The sequence below is a fragment of the Cebus imitator genome, unplaced genomic scaffold, assembly GCF_001604975.1.
Source record: "Cebus imitator isolate Cc_AM_T3 unplaced genomic scaffold, Cebus_imitator-1.0 Scaffold15, whole genome shotgun sequence".
NCBI classification, from domain to species: domain Eukaryota; kingdom Metazoa; phylum Chordata; class Mammalia; order Primates; family Cebidae; genus Cebus; species Cebus imitator.
In genome coordinates, this window is record NW_016107330.1 from 10,177,092 (window position 1) to 10,192,670 (window position 15,579).

At 43.6% G+C, this 15,579-nt stretch overlaps 1 protein-coding gene across 2 annotated transcripts in view; it reads left to right on the forward strand.

Annotated features, from left to right (window-relative positions):
* The window catches only part of OTUD3 (OTU deubiquitinase 3), a 29,990-nt gene extending 19,422 nt beyond the window's left edge, over nt 1–10,568 (forward strand). Inside the window, exons 5-8 of one of the 2 annotated variants that reach the window (XM_017506235.2) lie at nt 2,231–2,362; nt 2,842–2,938; nt 4,367–4,551; nt 5,525–10,568. In XM_017506235.2, coding sequence (XP_017361724.1) covers nt 2,231–2,362; nt 2,842–2,938; nt 4,367–4,551; nt 5,525–5,698 — 588 coding nt within the window. In that variant the 3' untranslated portion in view covers nt 5,699–10,568. The remainder of the gene's footprint in view (nt 1–2,230; nt 2,363–2,841; nt 2,939–4,366; nt 4,552–5,524) is intronic. The other variant, XM_017506254.2, reaches the window with a different exon arrangement.
* Nucleotides 10,569–15,579: the final 5,011 nt, after the last annotated feature.

Genomic DNA, 15,579 nt, shown 5'->3' on the forward strand with positions numbered 1-15,579 from the left:
GCCTCAGTTTCCCAAGTAGCTGGGATTACAGGCGTGTGCCACCACACCTGGCTAATTTTGTATTTTTAGTGGAGATGGGGTTTCACCATGTTAGGCTGATCTCGAACTCCTGACGTCATGATCTGCCCACTTTGGCCTCTCAGAGTGGTGAGATTACAGGCATGAGCCACTGCTGCTGGCCCTTTTGCCTGTTTTTGAATTAGGTTCTGCCTTTTTGTTTTTGAGTTGTAAAAGCTTTTTAAAATATATTCTAGATTTGGTGGGGTACGGTGTCTCATGCCTGTAATCCCAGCACTTTGGGAGGCCGAGGCAGGTGGATCATGAGGTCAGGAGTTCAAGACCAGACTAGCCAACATGGTGAAACCCCGTCTCTACTAAAAAATACAAAAAAAATTAGCTGGGCATGGTACAGGCACAATTTTTTGTGCCTGTAATCCCAGTTACTTGGGAGGCTGAGGTAGGAGAATTGCTTGAACCAGGGCCCAGGAGGCAGAGGTTGTAGTGAGCTGAGATCGCGCCACTGCACTCCAGCCTGGCCTACAGAGCAACACTCAATCTCAAAAAAATACACACACACACACACACACACAATATATATATTTTAGATGCTAGATTCTTATCAGGTATATGATTGCTATATATATATTTACATGCTAGATTCTTATCAGGTATATGTTTTTGGTTTGCAGTAGTTTTTTTGTTCTCTTGTTTGTTTCAGTTATAGAATTGTATCATCTACAAAGAGATTACTTTTCTTTTTTTTTTTAATCTTATAATTTATTTTGGCTAATTGCTTTGGCTGTTACCTCCAAAATACTGTGAAGTAATAATGGTGGGAGTGATTGTTGTGCTACTTCCTTTAGTGGGAACGAAGACATCATTCCGTGTATTTACAGTGGTTATTTCACCACATCCATATTATAAAGCCTTTGGGTGGTTTCCAGTTATTCACCACTATCAGTAACACTGTTGTGAGCACTTTTACATAACCCTTTTCCTTCTTTTTCTTTTCTTTTTTTTTTTTTTTTTTGAGACAAGGTCTAGCTCTGTTGCCCGGCTGGAGTGTAGTGGTATGATCTTGGCTCACTGCAACCTCCACCTCCTGGGCTCAAGCCAGCCTTCCACCTCAGCTCCTGAGTAGCTGGGACTACAGGTGCATGTCACCATGCCTGAATCACTTTATGTATTTTTTTGTAGAGATGGGGTGTTACTTTGTTGTCCAGGCTGGTTTAGAACTTCTGATGTCAAGTGATCCACCCCCATTAGCCTCCCAAAGTGCTGGGATTATAGGCATGAGCCACCGTGCCAGGCCCATAAATCTTTTCTGTATTTGATATTATTTCCTTTGGCTAGATGTCAAAGCTGTTAAACTGCTGGGTCAAAGACTCTTGTAACTCTTTGTCAAATTGTTAGGGTTTAATTTTATAATAGAATGCTTTGTATTAACATTCTAAGGAATATACTGCACATTGCTGGCCTCCACTATACTCTTACATTTGAGAAATAGAACTGTTTTTGCCCATTTATCTATCTCCCTGCATCAATGGGAAACCGAAGAAGAAGGTGGTTGAGCAGCTACATAGGGATGATTTTAGCTTTTCTGGTTTAAGGCCCAGGTTGTAAAGGTCTCATGGACCCCAAGTGAACTGTTCTTTGTGGCTTTAGGATTTGGATTGACAAGTTTCCCTGAGTGTGGTAGTATGGACCGGAGGTTAGATGAGTCATGCTCACCTGCAGCTGTCCTGCTGAAACAAGAGCTTCAGTACCTCTAAGTGTGCTGATGATCAAATAAGGCTTGGGGACCAGAGGGAAGTTGTATGTAGGTTTCTTCAAGACCAGTACGTTTTTGTGCAAAAGTTCATCAGGTACGAGTATATAGAGGATCCTCTTCCGTGAAGCTCACGGCTCTGAAAATCAGCTGAGACAACAGTGTGCTGTCAGAGGCAGCAGTCACTGACAGTGTTGACATCTAGAAATCTTGGGAGTGCTAATGCCTTTCTTGCTGAGCAGTTATTCTGTCTTTTGGGCCTTTCTTTTCAATTCCTCTGTTGTGACTTGAAGCACAATGAGTGGATAAAATGTAGCCTAGTCATTGCTGTTCTCTTAAGGTTGTTTCTAGATGTTTTCCCCTATATATTTGAATTTTTTGAGATTAGGGTGTCTTAGGTTGAAGATTTTGAACACAGTTTGATTTCAACATAGTTCCCTGATTATTATTTGTTTCCTTTAGTTTCAGATGCTTCATCAAGATGAATCAAATAAAAGAGAAAAGATCAAGACAAAGGGAGTAGACTCTGAAGACGACCTGAGAGACGAAGTGGAGGATGCTGTCCAGAAAGTTTGTAATGCCACTGGATGTTCAGTTAGTATTTCTGTTATGCAGGAGTGATTTAGAAGCAAGCATTGCTGTGCCTAGCTTACGTCCTAGTTTCATAGCACCTCCAGCATATTAGCACCTTGTGGGCCAAAACAGGCCCATGAAATTTGTAGTTTGATTAGCTTATATGGCTCAATGAGAGCTGTTTATTCACTTCCCTCTTGTTTGCTAGACTTCACGCAGTACTGCTCAAAATTCTCAGGAAGTTTGTGGGTTTAATTTTTCCTGACTAGTGTTTACAGTAGTACAAATGCAGTCTTATAAAGGGAATTCATTTATAAATGTGCATTAAATGGTTATTTCAAGGGACCAACCTTAGTGAAAATTGATATTTTCTAAATGGACAAGCTTCTGAAACCTTGTGTTGATTCTCACTATTACATCTTTATGTTTATGATTATTGAAGTAGAGCTAGGTAGAAAAATAGAGTTTTGAAGTGATTTTTTTGTTTGTTTCTTGGATAGGATTTTAATTTAATAGTCCAAAACCTGGAAGCTGAAAATTATAATATTGAATCTGCAATAATTGCCATGCTTCAGATGAACCAGGGGAAGAGAAATAGTAAGTCCATGACTAATATTTATAAGCCTTCAAAATGGTTGTGTTGGTAATTTTCCAAATATTTATTTTTAATCAGGTCACACAAGTCACAGGTGGTAATTGTTCTGTCATTCATTTAGGAGTTATTTATTGAGCACCTTGTGTGTGTAGACATTTTTTATTAGGTCCTGGCCCTGCTTCAGGGAGAGTATGGTTTAGGGGTGGAGGGTGGATGGTAAAATGGTGTGATAGTACATAATGGGGTGGGAATACAGGGTGCTGGGGGACGCATCAGGGAAGAATTGTCCTGTTTAGACATAAGATCCCCTTAGATGACTAAAATGATAACCACAATAAAATGGAGAGAGAAATGCCTTGTTTTTCTGATAGAAATATTTAGATTTCTATTAACTCGTGATAATTTTGATTTTGTTTTTTAACTTGAACCAAGTTTAATTTGTGACTCAGACAAAAGAAAAGAAATGTAATGGCCGGGCTGGGTTGGGGGCCTATGCCTGTAATCCCAGCACTTTGAGAGGCTGAGGTGCGAGGATCACAAACCAGCCTGACCAACATGGTGAAATCTGTCTCTGCTAAGAATACAAAAATTAGCCGGGCGTGGTGGCACACGCCTGTATTCTCAGCTACTCAGGAGGCTGAGGCGGGAGAATTGCTTGAACTGAGAAACGGAGGTTGCAGTGAGCCAAGATCACGCCACTGCACTCCAGCCTGAGCAACAGAGTGAGACTCTGTCTCAAAAAAAAAAAGAGATGTAACATCTTGTTAATTTCTCAAGTCATTTATTTAAAATGACATCAATAAATACTGATTGCCAGATATTATATGCCAGATACTCTTTCTGGCATCATAGTTCTCCATGTGATTGGGTGCTTTATTATCTACTATGCACTGGCTGTACTTTCTTAGAAATCTGTAAGTAACTTGGTCTTTATGACTTTAAACAGTACCCACCAGTGATCTGTGCTGTTCAGTATAGTATGTACCTATCACGTGTGCAGTGAGACTGGGGAGCTACATTTTAAATGTTGTTTAATTTTGATTTAAATGTAAATGACCACATATAGCTGGTGGCTAATACATTGGACAGCATAGCTTCAGACAGAGCCTGTTTCTTTTCTGGGTTTGGGGTGCAAATGGAAGATTTTCCCATAAAAATTCATGTTAAAACATAATTTAATAAAGCACTCTGCTGGTAGGAAGCTGATCAAAAGGCTGGTCAGTGGGTTATTTTAAAATTTATCTTCCAAGTTTTACCAGTTTTTTCTTCCTATGTTTCCCACTGTCTTGACATTAGAATTTATCTCAAGGAAACTTAATTGCCATTTGACTGAACTGGGGACCCAGGTAATTTTGAAATCATTAATACAGTAATCACCCTGTGGAACTCTCTTTGTTTTTCAATTTTAATGCAGTATCTTTCTTTGGAAGGTGCAGAAGAGAATCTTGAGCCCAGTGGTCGAGTGCCGAAGCAGTGTGGCCCTTTATGGGAGGAGGGTGGCAGTGGTGCCAGGATCTTTGGAAATCAGGGCTTAAATGAAGGCAGGACCGAAAATAACAAGGCACGGGCCAGCCCTAGTGAAGAAAACAAAGCAAATAAAAAACAAGTCCCAAAGGTATGTGAGATGGGGTCGAAAGGGCAGGGGGTGGGCCAGTGTAATTCTGTGACAGTGGTGGGAACTTGAGATTCATTTTATTTGTATTTTCCTTATGATTTATAAAAGTAGTTAGTGTGGAAAATCTGGGGAATGCATAAAGATTGATCAAGAAGCAGAATGACCTCAGTTGTCCTGTTTGGTGTATGCAGTGACAATTGGAAGGAAATATACCCTAAAATTGTCCTCAGTGTACATATGAAAAGCCTCCTTTTCCCACCTAACATTACTGTACATGCGGGCTATTCCTTTGTTTATCCATGTTTTTTATAAATGCCATGATCTGCAGAGAATACCTTTGTGTGTAAATCTTTGGCTTTTGCATTATTTTCTTGGATAAAATCCCAGAAGAGGAATGAACAGGTTAAAGGTTATGGATATGTGAATCTTTAAAGGCTTTTGTTAAATTGTCAAGTGCTTCCCAGAAAGGTACATCCCCCTCCCCGCCCTTCACTCCCACAGGTAGTATGTGACATCTTCCATTTTACTGAATTTGGAATCATTTTAAAGATTTTCATCAGGAAGTTCTGAGCTCAAAATGCCACACAGCGTTAAAAAGCCACAGCAGAGGCAAAGATGCAATCAGCTGCTGAGGATTTTGTCAGAATTACCTGGGACATTAAATTATTTGGGGAAAGGTGTCCTCTGACATGTGTGTGTTACCTCCCGCTGGATGAGGGCTGGCTTCTTTAGGTCTTCTTGAGTTGGTTTATGAGAAGAATGGAATTGATTTTGTTTGCTAGTTCAGCAAGGAAATACAAATTTCAATGTACATTTGAGCAGCAGTGGACAATAAATCATTTTGGCTTCTTAGATTGGTTTTCCCTGTTCCTGCTGAAAAGCAATCTGTGCCCTTTGCCACCATCTCCATTCTAGCAGTTGGCAGCTCGAGTCCACCGTGCTGCCTTCTCATCACTGTGGCCTTCTCTCTCAGGTCACAAACAAACAGAGGCGAGAACAGCAGTGGCTGGAGAAGAAGAAGCGTCAGGAGGAGAGGCACCGCCACAAAGCCCTGGAGAGCAGAGGCAGCCACAGGGACAACAGAAGTGAAGCAGAGGCGAACACGCAGGTCACCTTGGTGAAGACCTTTGCTGCTCTCAACATCTGACTCTCTGGCATCCTGGGAGTTTTAAGAAGCAGCTGGAAAAGGAGTGCTGTGTGCCAGACTTTCCACTGCGGCCGTCCTTTTATAAAATGAAACACAACCAACAAAGCTCACACATGAGCTCACAACCCTGAGTTAGTTTCCTTCGAGCTGCCTCTTTTTTGTTCAAAGTTTTATTAGTGGTATGTTTTGTTTTATGAAAATTCAGTGAAGCCATTCATATTCTGTAATACAAAATTAAAATACTAAGTTTTAGGGGCAGATAGGTCAGGAAAAACCTTTTAAATGGTGGCTTTATTGTCCTGAAAAGACTTCAGTGACCCTAGGATCTTTTCTTAACATTTGGGGTGAGTTTTGCTGTAATCGTTCATGATGTAGTTTAGAATAATTGTTAGAAATTCAGAATGACAAGTTTCCTTAGTTTCTCTTTCATTTTCAAACAGATACTAACATATAGGGTAGCTTATAAATGATCTCCAACTCAGGAATATGTTTAGATTTTACTTTCTTCTAATCCAAGTTACTCAGAAAATAATTCGGGAATTGTTTTCCTAGAGTTATATGAGGGTTGTGGCCTGCAGTCAGGATGGAAATTAAACAACTGCATTTCTGTCTTTCCTGATTCTTTCAGATGGGATGCAGGTGCTGTTAGTTCATTTGCACTCAAGCCATATGATAAATGCAGCTGACTGTTAATTAGGCCTAGGTCCTGTTGGGAAGTTGACCGTGGTGTTGGGTTTTGGTATTTGTTTCCTGACAGTGAGATGATGGCATGTTACTGCTTGTGTTACAGTTCTGGAATTCTGAGAGTTGGTAGAGCAGGGTCTGTAGTTGTAACAGGAAAAACTCCTGGGGTTTTGCCTAAGAGGAGTCTAAAGAATTAAATGTTTTTATAGGAGAAACCTAGAAGAATAAGGTTTTTCATGTTCACATTTTAAATAACAATTTTTTTCCCTTCTCTTCTAGACTTAGATGCCTTCAGAGAGATACATGGTAACTTGACCTCACAGGTCGCTAAACTTAGTATTGTGGAAATTAAGTCTTATAAAATGCCACGTTTATTTCTTTTTATTTAAGCCCTGTTTGGCATTTCAAAGTTGGGAAAACTCCAACATCTGCCGGAAGTTGTTGGACCATCAGGGAAGAGAACATACTTTGGTTGAGGCCTTCGAATGACTCTTCAGTTCTGAAATAGACAGACTTGGGCAGTGGAGAGATGTCATTCCTAAAACTGAGTTATGTGGATGTGAACTTAAAAACCGTAATGTATGAGGTGGCTCATCTTGGACAATCTTTGTCTTTTGGAACCTAATACTTGGGCAAATAATTGATGCTGAGTTGATTTTATCTTCTCCACCCCTCACGTTTCAGAATTAGAAAAATGTTGGCAGGCCCTGGAGTTGTCAGAGATTGTCTTTATCAGCAGGCCACTTGCTTTCTTCAGTTTTACTGATGTCTTTTTTTTGTTTTTTGACTTTAGTGGGTTTTTGTAGTTGAAGCATCAGTAGTCTCTTGGAATTGCTCCTAGGACATTGTGGTTTGGGCTTCTCCCTGGGTATAGTACATTGTAAAATTTAGCAGATTAAAAAAAACGTACAGCGTTTTTTTCTGTGCACATCACAGAGTCCTGAGCTTGAGGCCGTGTTACTCTACTCATCCCAAACGAAAGGTGTCTGTTGCCTTACTCTACGGGGTGGGAGCCAGTGCTTTAGTACCTATGGCTGTCTTGGTTTTCAACTCTGGGCAGATTCCTGACTGGCTTGGTGTTTCTGAATGAATACACTTCCCTGTCTGTTTTGTACTGCTTGAGAGCAGAAGGCCAGATCCTCTCATAAAGATAAGATTGTATGCCAGAAATTCAGATTAGCAGTCACTTAAGAGAGACTCATTGTCAGAAGTCATAGAATTGCCTTATTTAACTTGGTTAATGAAGGTGGCCTTGGGCCCTGTTGGGTTTTAGAAGTTTTAGAAGCTGCTAAAAAGTTATTAAAGAATATTGGGAACATTTATTTATAAATTACCTAATTCTGATAATAGGCTTCAGCATTTCTGGAGTATATTAACGGTGGTTTAAAAAACTAATCAAATGGCTTTAGTCATTTTCTTTTATTACTATTTCACAGCTTTTCACTTACAGTTGGTCTGTGTTTAGTGTGTTAATGATTAGGAATGGGATACATGCATCCAACTTCAGTGATACCCTTAGGTAATGGTTTGAGTTTAGATTTCACTGCCTCAGTCTCACTGGAGCACATGAGATAGTTGGGATCGGTATGCTTAGTTGCCTCAGTGTGCACTTGAAAGTTACTTCACCGGCCTCCTGAGTGGAGGCCCGGCATGTTAGTCCTGGATGACTGTCGTCAGAGCTGTTACTCTAGTACAGGTATTCCTGTGAACTCTTTATTAGGAACTGAATGTGTCTTAACCTGTGTCACAGCTTGGCTGGTAGAGATTTATGTTACATGTTACATGGGATTGCCTTACAGTGTGGTCAGGAGAAAGCGGATGGAGCAGTGGTGCAAAGCTGCTTACTGCTCTTAGAAACTATATATAAAGGTTTTAGGGATTTTTAAAAGATTTTTTTTTTTTTTAGAGGTCAACATAAATTCAATTTTAGTGGCAACAGCTTTGAACTAGAGAGGTAGGTGTATTAAAACAACATAGAACCATAACTTCTAGATACTGTAGTTGCCACTAGGAGATACTAGAAAGGTAGAATGTGTATGCATATTTCGTTTTTCAATAATAGTGAATATACACTTTCAGGAGCAATGTATGGTTGAGAAATTGTGGCAGAAAGAATTTTAAATGTTAATTGAAGTTGTCTATAGTTCTTTATTAAGCTCTGAAAACACTTCCAATGCCAATTTGATTCTGAGGGCTTGGGAAGTGGGATCTCCCTTGTGGAGCAGCTGGAGCTGGCATGGAGGGAGCAGGTTCTGTGGGTGATTTATTGTGCCTGCCCTGCTTCCCCCAGGGAGCTCCTTCGGTGTGAAATGATGAAATGATGTGATTGTCGGGGTGGGGTGGAGGTGGGGGTGGGGTGGGATGGGAGGAGGGCCACCATCAGTCGGGGAGAGAGTTGCTCACTATTACATAGGTAATATCAGCTGGACTTTGGCACTGAACTGTACTTGTAGTTGAGTCCCTGTAGTCAATGTGCAATTTCTCTAATTCTGAGAAACTCTGTAGACTGCCTGGGTTTTACTGGGTCAGCATAGAATGCTATCAGTTTACCTCTGAAATATTCAGTCAGTTAAAGGAAACCTGGATTCCTAGTCAGAAGTGACTAAGAATTACTGTGACTGAAAGGATCTTTGCAGGGGGAAGAGATCGGAGCTTCCTGATTTTAGTGTGTCGCGTGGGTGGCCCTCTCCGACTCCCGTTTTGAGTAGATGCATAGCTCTTCACCTTCTTACCTCAAGGCTCTGTCTAGCCATGTTAAATCTGTAGACTCAGAGTCTGATGCAGTTTGTCTGTTTTGCCATTCTCATTATTCAGTTTCATTCATCACAGCTTTCAGAACAAGTGTTGCTAAAACTCTGGGGCCTTTGACAGTTGTTCTGAGGTGATGTAATAATGGCACTTTTTATAAGGTGTGTTTTCCTGGCTCTAAAATAAATTGTATTTTTTTAAATGACATCATTGAATTGAAGCTGTAGATGGCATATTTAAATTATAAAATCTGCCATCACATATTAGAAAGGGGACAGTCATTTTTGGAATGTGGAGAGAACGTGGAGCACCAGTCAGCAAGTGCACGTGGAGTGCGGAGCTTCCCATGCACTGCTAATACGGGGCCTCCGGAAAGCTGTGCCTTGTGGCTGGCCCGACCCTCTTCTGTCCCAAGGTGAAATTCCTTTAAAACCTCAGGCTCTGACCTATGTCTTCGAAGCAGCTGCTTTGTAGAGCCCGTCTCTTACTGTCCTTGTTAGGACTGTTTTTTGGCTCCATGAAAATGTTTAGCATCCCTGCAGAATTACTTGAGAAGGGGTTGGTACCAGTGTGAAGAGTATTTCTGTAAAACTACGAACTTTTGCATAGGGAATTTATTCTAAGCAGGGCATAGCCATGATCCAGAGCAACCTCTGCTCACTGCCAGTCCTTGTGGCTGGCGGGTGATTGCCCGACAGACCCTCTGTGGCCTGGCTCTCATCCTCGGTGTGTCAGCCTGCAGCAGGCTGCCTACCCTCCATGACAATCATGTGAGCCCAGCCACAGACCTCAGCTGGCGGTTTGATCTCTGGCAGGCCCCTCGAGCAGTGCTGGTAAGAGATTCCCCACATTTTCCCACTCTTACGGTTCACTTTTCATAGCAGGAAGGGCCCTTGGCCTCCCCAGTGACTCTTCTGGCAGCCTCCACCAGCACTAAGCTCAGAGGAGAGAAGAGCCAGGAGTCAGATGTCACACCCGGGGGCTCCCCTTTCCCATGTAGAAGTGTTGGCGTGTGTCAGTCCCCTTTACAGAGGGGCGGCTGTGTCTGTGGAGAAGGGGCCTTCTCATTTTCTAATTGCACTATACTTGTTCTAGCTTCAGTTTGGAGATATTAAGACCTCCGTGGGGTCATGATCCATAGACTTAGCAAGTCTTGCCTTATCTATGGAGCTTGATGGTGAGAATTGTGACCGTTGTCTGACGTCCATAGTTCCTTCCCCCTAGATCGTTTCTTTCCACAGATTGTGTTCATCCAAACCATTTTATTTTTTATTTACCAAAGTACTGTACTTGGCTATTTGCAGTGTTTTCAAAACCAAATGTTTCTTTTTTTGTGTTTTTAATCTTCGATACTCGGTGCAATAGAAGCTGCAAAGATGTGCCACTTTATCTATGAAATGGAGTTTTGTATACCAATAAATTCTAGTTTAAAAACAAAGTTTTAAGTTGTTTTTATCAGCATCTGACCACCGTTTGAGTGAATGCAGAGAGACTGAGTGGAATGCTGGGAAGTGTCCTTTGTAGAGACCTTTGTGTGGGAGGTTTGCATGCACGTGCACTCGTGTTTGTGATTGAGTATTCTAGGTGTACACTCCTTTGGGATCTGGCTAAGCTTGGAACAGCTGATTTTTGCTTTAGTGCAGGAAAGTGCACCTACCACACACAATGGCGGGGCCATTCGTAAGAACCACACACAAGATTTCTGCCTAATATCTGAGAGCATCTCTTTTTTTTTTTTTTTTTTTGAGACGGAGTTTCGCTCTTGTTACCCAGGCTGGAGTGCAATGGCGCGATGTCGGCTCACCGCAACCTCCGCCTCCCAGGTTCAGGCAATTCTCCTGCCTCAGCCTCCTGAGTAGCTGGGATTACAAGCACGTGCCACCATGCCCAGCTAATTTTTTGTATTTTTAGTAGAGACGGGGTTTCACCATGTTGACCAGGATGGTCTCGATCTCTTGACCTCGTGATCCACCCGCCTTGGCCTCCCAAAATGCTGGGATTACAGGCTTGAGCCACCGCGCCCGGCCGAGAGCATCTCTTGATAGTTTGAAACTGTTTAAATGTGGAGCAGTTGTTTGTCAGTAGCCACCTTGGGCCCCTCTAGAACTCTCAGGATTGTTTGACCCCATTCCAGGAGGTGGCTCCCTGCCAAGGCACAGATAGCACCGTCTGGGGCATGACTCACCTAGAAGGGTCCACAGGAAACCAGAGCAAGGGTAGACCCCCAGTATGTCCAGCAGGGGCCCCATCCACACAAGGGCTCTGGCCAGTCGAGGTGTCCCGGGGCTGGCTCAGCAGACCTCACCATATCATGATTTTGACTGTGAGACTCCCCATTCTCCGATTTTGTACTCAACAAGCAGCCTTCTGCATTGGCTCCCTGGTGCTTTGATCCCAAAAAGGACTGGAAGCTTTCCTGGATGAAACAGGAATATTCCAGCTCCTGCAAGCAGATTCTCTCACAGTCTCTCAAATGATCTTCCCTGTGTGATTCTTCTTCAGTCCACAACTGAAGAGACGGATCATCTCTGGGTAGACAGACACTGTCTGGTTCCTGAGCCCATGAGACCCAGATTCAGTCTGAAGATATGAAGGTACCTGGATGCAATTGAACAGGTCCCATTAACCTGAGATTCTTTCAGAAAACCTGCTATGGTCCAAAGTGATGTCCCAATCTAGGTGCTGCCCCCACACTGAAACACTTCCATGGCCTTAATTCCATTCCAGGGATTCAGCTGGGGCAGGGTGGCCACTGTTAGGGGTTCGAGGGGCTTCCCGCCTGAGCAGCGTTGGACCAGGTGACTCGTAAGACCCTGTGTGGGAGATAGGATGAGTCTTTAAGGACAGAGTTGTGTTCTTGAGTCAGGGAGGGACAAGTGGCTGTGCCTTTGTCCCTTCTTGATAACTGCTCATGGTCACCTTGGAGAAAGCCTGGCTGAAAACCTGGGTGGTCAGAGTTGCCTCAGCCGGACCCCACCACAAGCTCCTGGCCTTTCCCTTCCTCCAATGCACAGAAACAGAGTGTGTATGTCTTGAGATTTACTTCATAAAAAGCCCTGCTCCAATGTGGTTTTGGCTGGACAGAAAGGTTTTTGCTGACAGAATGGGCACTCTCAGACCATTTAGATGCAGAGATTTAAAACTTGGTTGCAAAGGCTTGAGGCCAGTCTGTCACTTCACAGAATCTGGCTGGCAGAAGGAAACATTTCCTGCCTTCTTGGAGAAAACTTGTCTGAACCTCACTGTGGTAGAAGGACTTGGGTATCCCAAGAGGATTGTTTCTATTCATTTTATTCATCCATCCAAACAGCCAAGAATCCATCTGACATCTAGTGAACCTCTACGCCGTGTGGGTCCTTATTTCTGGGCATTGAAACAGTCATGTTTCCTGCCTTCCAAAAGCCTTCTGTCCAGGAATGAAAGTGAACATGTCACTGGCCCAGGAGAGAGCACATGCCGTGAAGGAGGTACTGATGAGAGGGCTCTGAGCTCAGAGAAATCACGGAAGGCTTGGTGGAGGAAGTGATATTTGGATGAGGCATGAAAGGGGAGACGGGATGCAGAAATAGGGAGCGAAAGCATTTTGGACTGAACGGCCAGTGCAAGCAAAACCCAGGAGTGGGATGTGCCAGGTGTTATCACTGAGCTGCTTATTGATGCACAATTAGTTTGGAGAAAGATTGGAAACTTCTTCAGACACCTCTCATGTGCCTTTTGCTACTGGAAGGGTAATGCTGTGCTTGCTGAATGAATTCTCAAGATCAGGCATGGGTGCGGTGGCTCACATCTAATCCCTGAACTTCGGGAGGCTGGGGCAGGAGGCTTACTTACACCCAGGAGTTCAAGAGCAGTCTGGTCAATCTAGCGAGGTCCTGTTTCTATGCACACACACAAAATTACTGGGGTGTAGTGGCGGGTGCCTGTCTGTAGTCCCACCTACTCAGGAGGCTGAGGCAGGAGGATCGCTTGAGCTCAGGAATTTGAGGCTGTAGTGAGCTGTATCATACCACCACACTTCAGCTTGGGCGACAGAATGAGACCCCTGTCTCAAAACCCCCAAACAACAAAGACCTTCCTGACTGCTTTTCAGTGTCAGGAGCTGGCCTGTGTGTCCATTCTGACCTGGGAATATTAGAGGTAGCAGCCTGCCTGGAAAAATGCTACACCATCTACCTCTGCCTCTGGGGAACATCAGCGCAGGATTCAGTCCAACAGGTACCTGTTTAGTGTCTACTGTGTGACAGTTGCAATTGGAGAGCAAAAATACAGAAGGTGGCCAAGCATAGATGGAGCAGCTAGCATGCCCTGGGCACTTTGGATACTTTGTCTCATTTGAACTTGAAAACTACCCTGTGAGGCTGATGGTTCTTCCCATCTTACACATGCAGGAATAAATAACTGGCCCAAGATCACAGATTTGAACCCAGAGCAGTCCGTCGCCACCACGCAAGGACCCAAATAACAGGATAAGCAGTGCTAGGAGAAGTATAAACACAGCTTGGCATTTCACGGAGAGTGAAATCTGCTGCAATTGAAACTGCATCACGGAAAAGGTGACATTTGGGGGTGGGCAGGGTGGCTTATGCCTGTAATCCCAAGTTTGGGAGGCTGAGGCAGGATTGCTTGAGGCCGGGAGTTTGAGATCAGCCTGGGCAACACAGCGAGACCCTGTCTCTAAAACAAGAAAAAAAAGAAGCCAGAATCGATGGCACACACCTGCTGTCCCAGCTACTTGGGAAGCTAAGGTGGGAGGCTCGCTTGAGCCCAAGAGGTTAAGGCTGCAATGAGTTATGATGGTGCCACTGCACTCCAACCTGGGCAAGAGTGAGACCTTGTCTCTAAAAGAGAAGGTGACATTTGAGAGTCACTTCACGTGATGAGCCTGTTAGCAAGGGAGACTTTTAGGTTGAGGGAAGCTATTGCACCAGGCTATAAAGGCAGGAAAGCAGAGGAGCTTACTAAATAGATATGGCTGCATAAAAGAGGCTGGAAAAGCAGATGATACTAAGCCTTGAATACCAAGGGCTGGTGGACAGTGGGCAGCCACTGATGGTTCTGGAGCAGAGGAGTGACACAATAACATTCAAGCTCTGGGAAAATGAAGCTGGCATTGGTGGACAGGATGGATATGCAATGAAGGATGGAGGATTTAAGAACCATTAGTCCTGATACTGTCTTCTTAGGGGTGTCACATGACTTGCTAGTGTAGAATAATTGCTGTTGTCTGCCTGCTGGTTGACTGTCTGATTCATGTCCATCTCCAGCATCCAGCAACAAACCAGAAGCACAATTTGTATTAAACACATTGAAGAAAGAATGAATTTTAGTATTCAGTTCTCTGGTGGTGACATTGCAAAGAACCCCAGTGAAGCAGACGAATGTCCATGAAATCCTAATCAGACTCTTCATTGAACTTGAGAATTTCACTGTGATTTCTGATCGCTTATTTAGCAAGTTATTTACTTTTGCATTTCATGTATAGCTTTTGTTAGGTGCTAAATAGGAACAAAAGCAAAACCAATCCAAATCCTGTCATCAAAATTGGAGAGGAAAACTATGAAACATTTAGGTGACAATGTCCCCTCCCAGCTTTGACACAGTCCCGTTGCCTAGTTCACTCATCCGGTGAATTAGCACACATAAAGTACTTAATAACCGTGCCTGGCAAATGCTGAGTGAACAGCAAATGTTAGCTATTGTTACGACCATTCATTCATTCATAGAACACCAGTGATTAAGTGCTAGCCATTATGTGTGCACTATCATACATGCTAACCCAAACCTTGCCACAACCAACCTGCTGGTGAAATGTTTCATCTGACAAATGCAGAGACTGAGGCTGCTACCATTTATCAGCGCTTAGATTTCAATATGCACACGAATTATCGGCGGGGCTTGTTTACTTACAGACTCTGATTTGGGAGGTCTGGGGTCAGGGCCAAGATTCTGCATTTTGAACAGGATCCCTGCTGCTGCTGCTGCCGCCACTGCCCATAGACCACACTGAGTAGCAAAGGTCTAAGCAGAGCCACTGCTGCCAAGTGGCAGGACAAAGCTCTTTCCTGGAACCTCTGACTTCAAGTTCAGGGTTGTCCTTTCCTTTTTTCAGTCCTTTTGCAAGTTTGCTGCTGGGAGTCAAGTGATTGTTCTCTAGATGCGCAGATATAGGCAAATGGGATTTAGACAGGTCCCTTGATGCAGTCATCAAACATTTATTGAGCCCTGGGAAAGCACAGGGTAAAAGCTGGGCTGTGGCCAAAGCTCACAGCCTGGTTTGGGTGTGTTTGAGTGGGTGGGGGCGGGCAGGGGTCCCAGCAGCCTGCGCTGGAGTCTTGCTCCTAGGTTTCAATGTTTGTTTCGTTGGAAAGTTACACAACTGTAAGATCATCAGTCCCATTGGTGCCTTAAATCCATCATGCCCCGGATGTCACCTCTCTCCAACTTGCCCG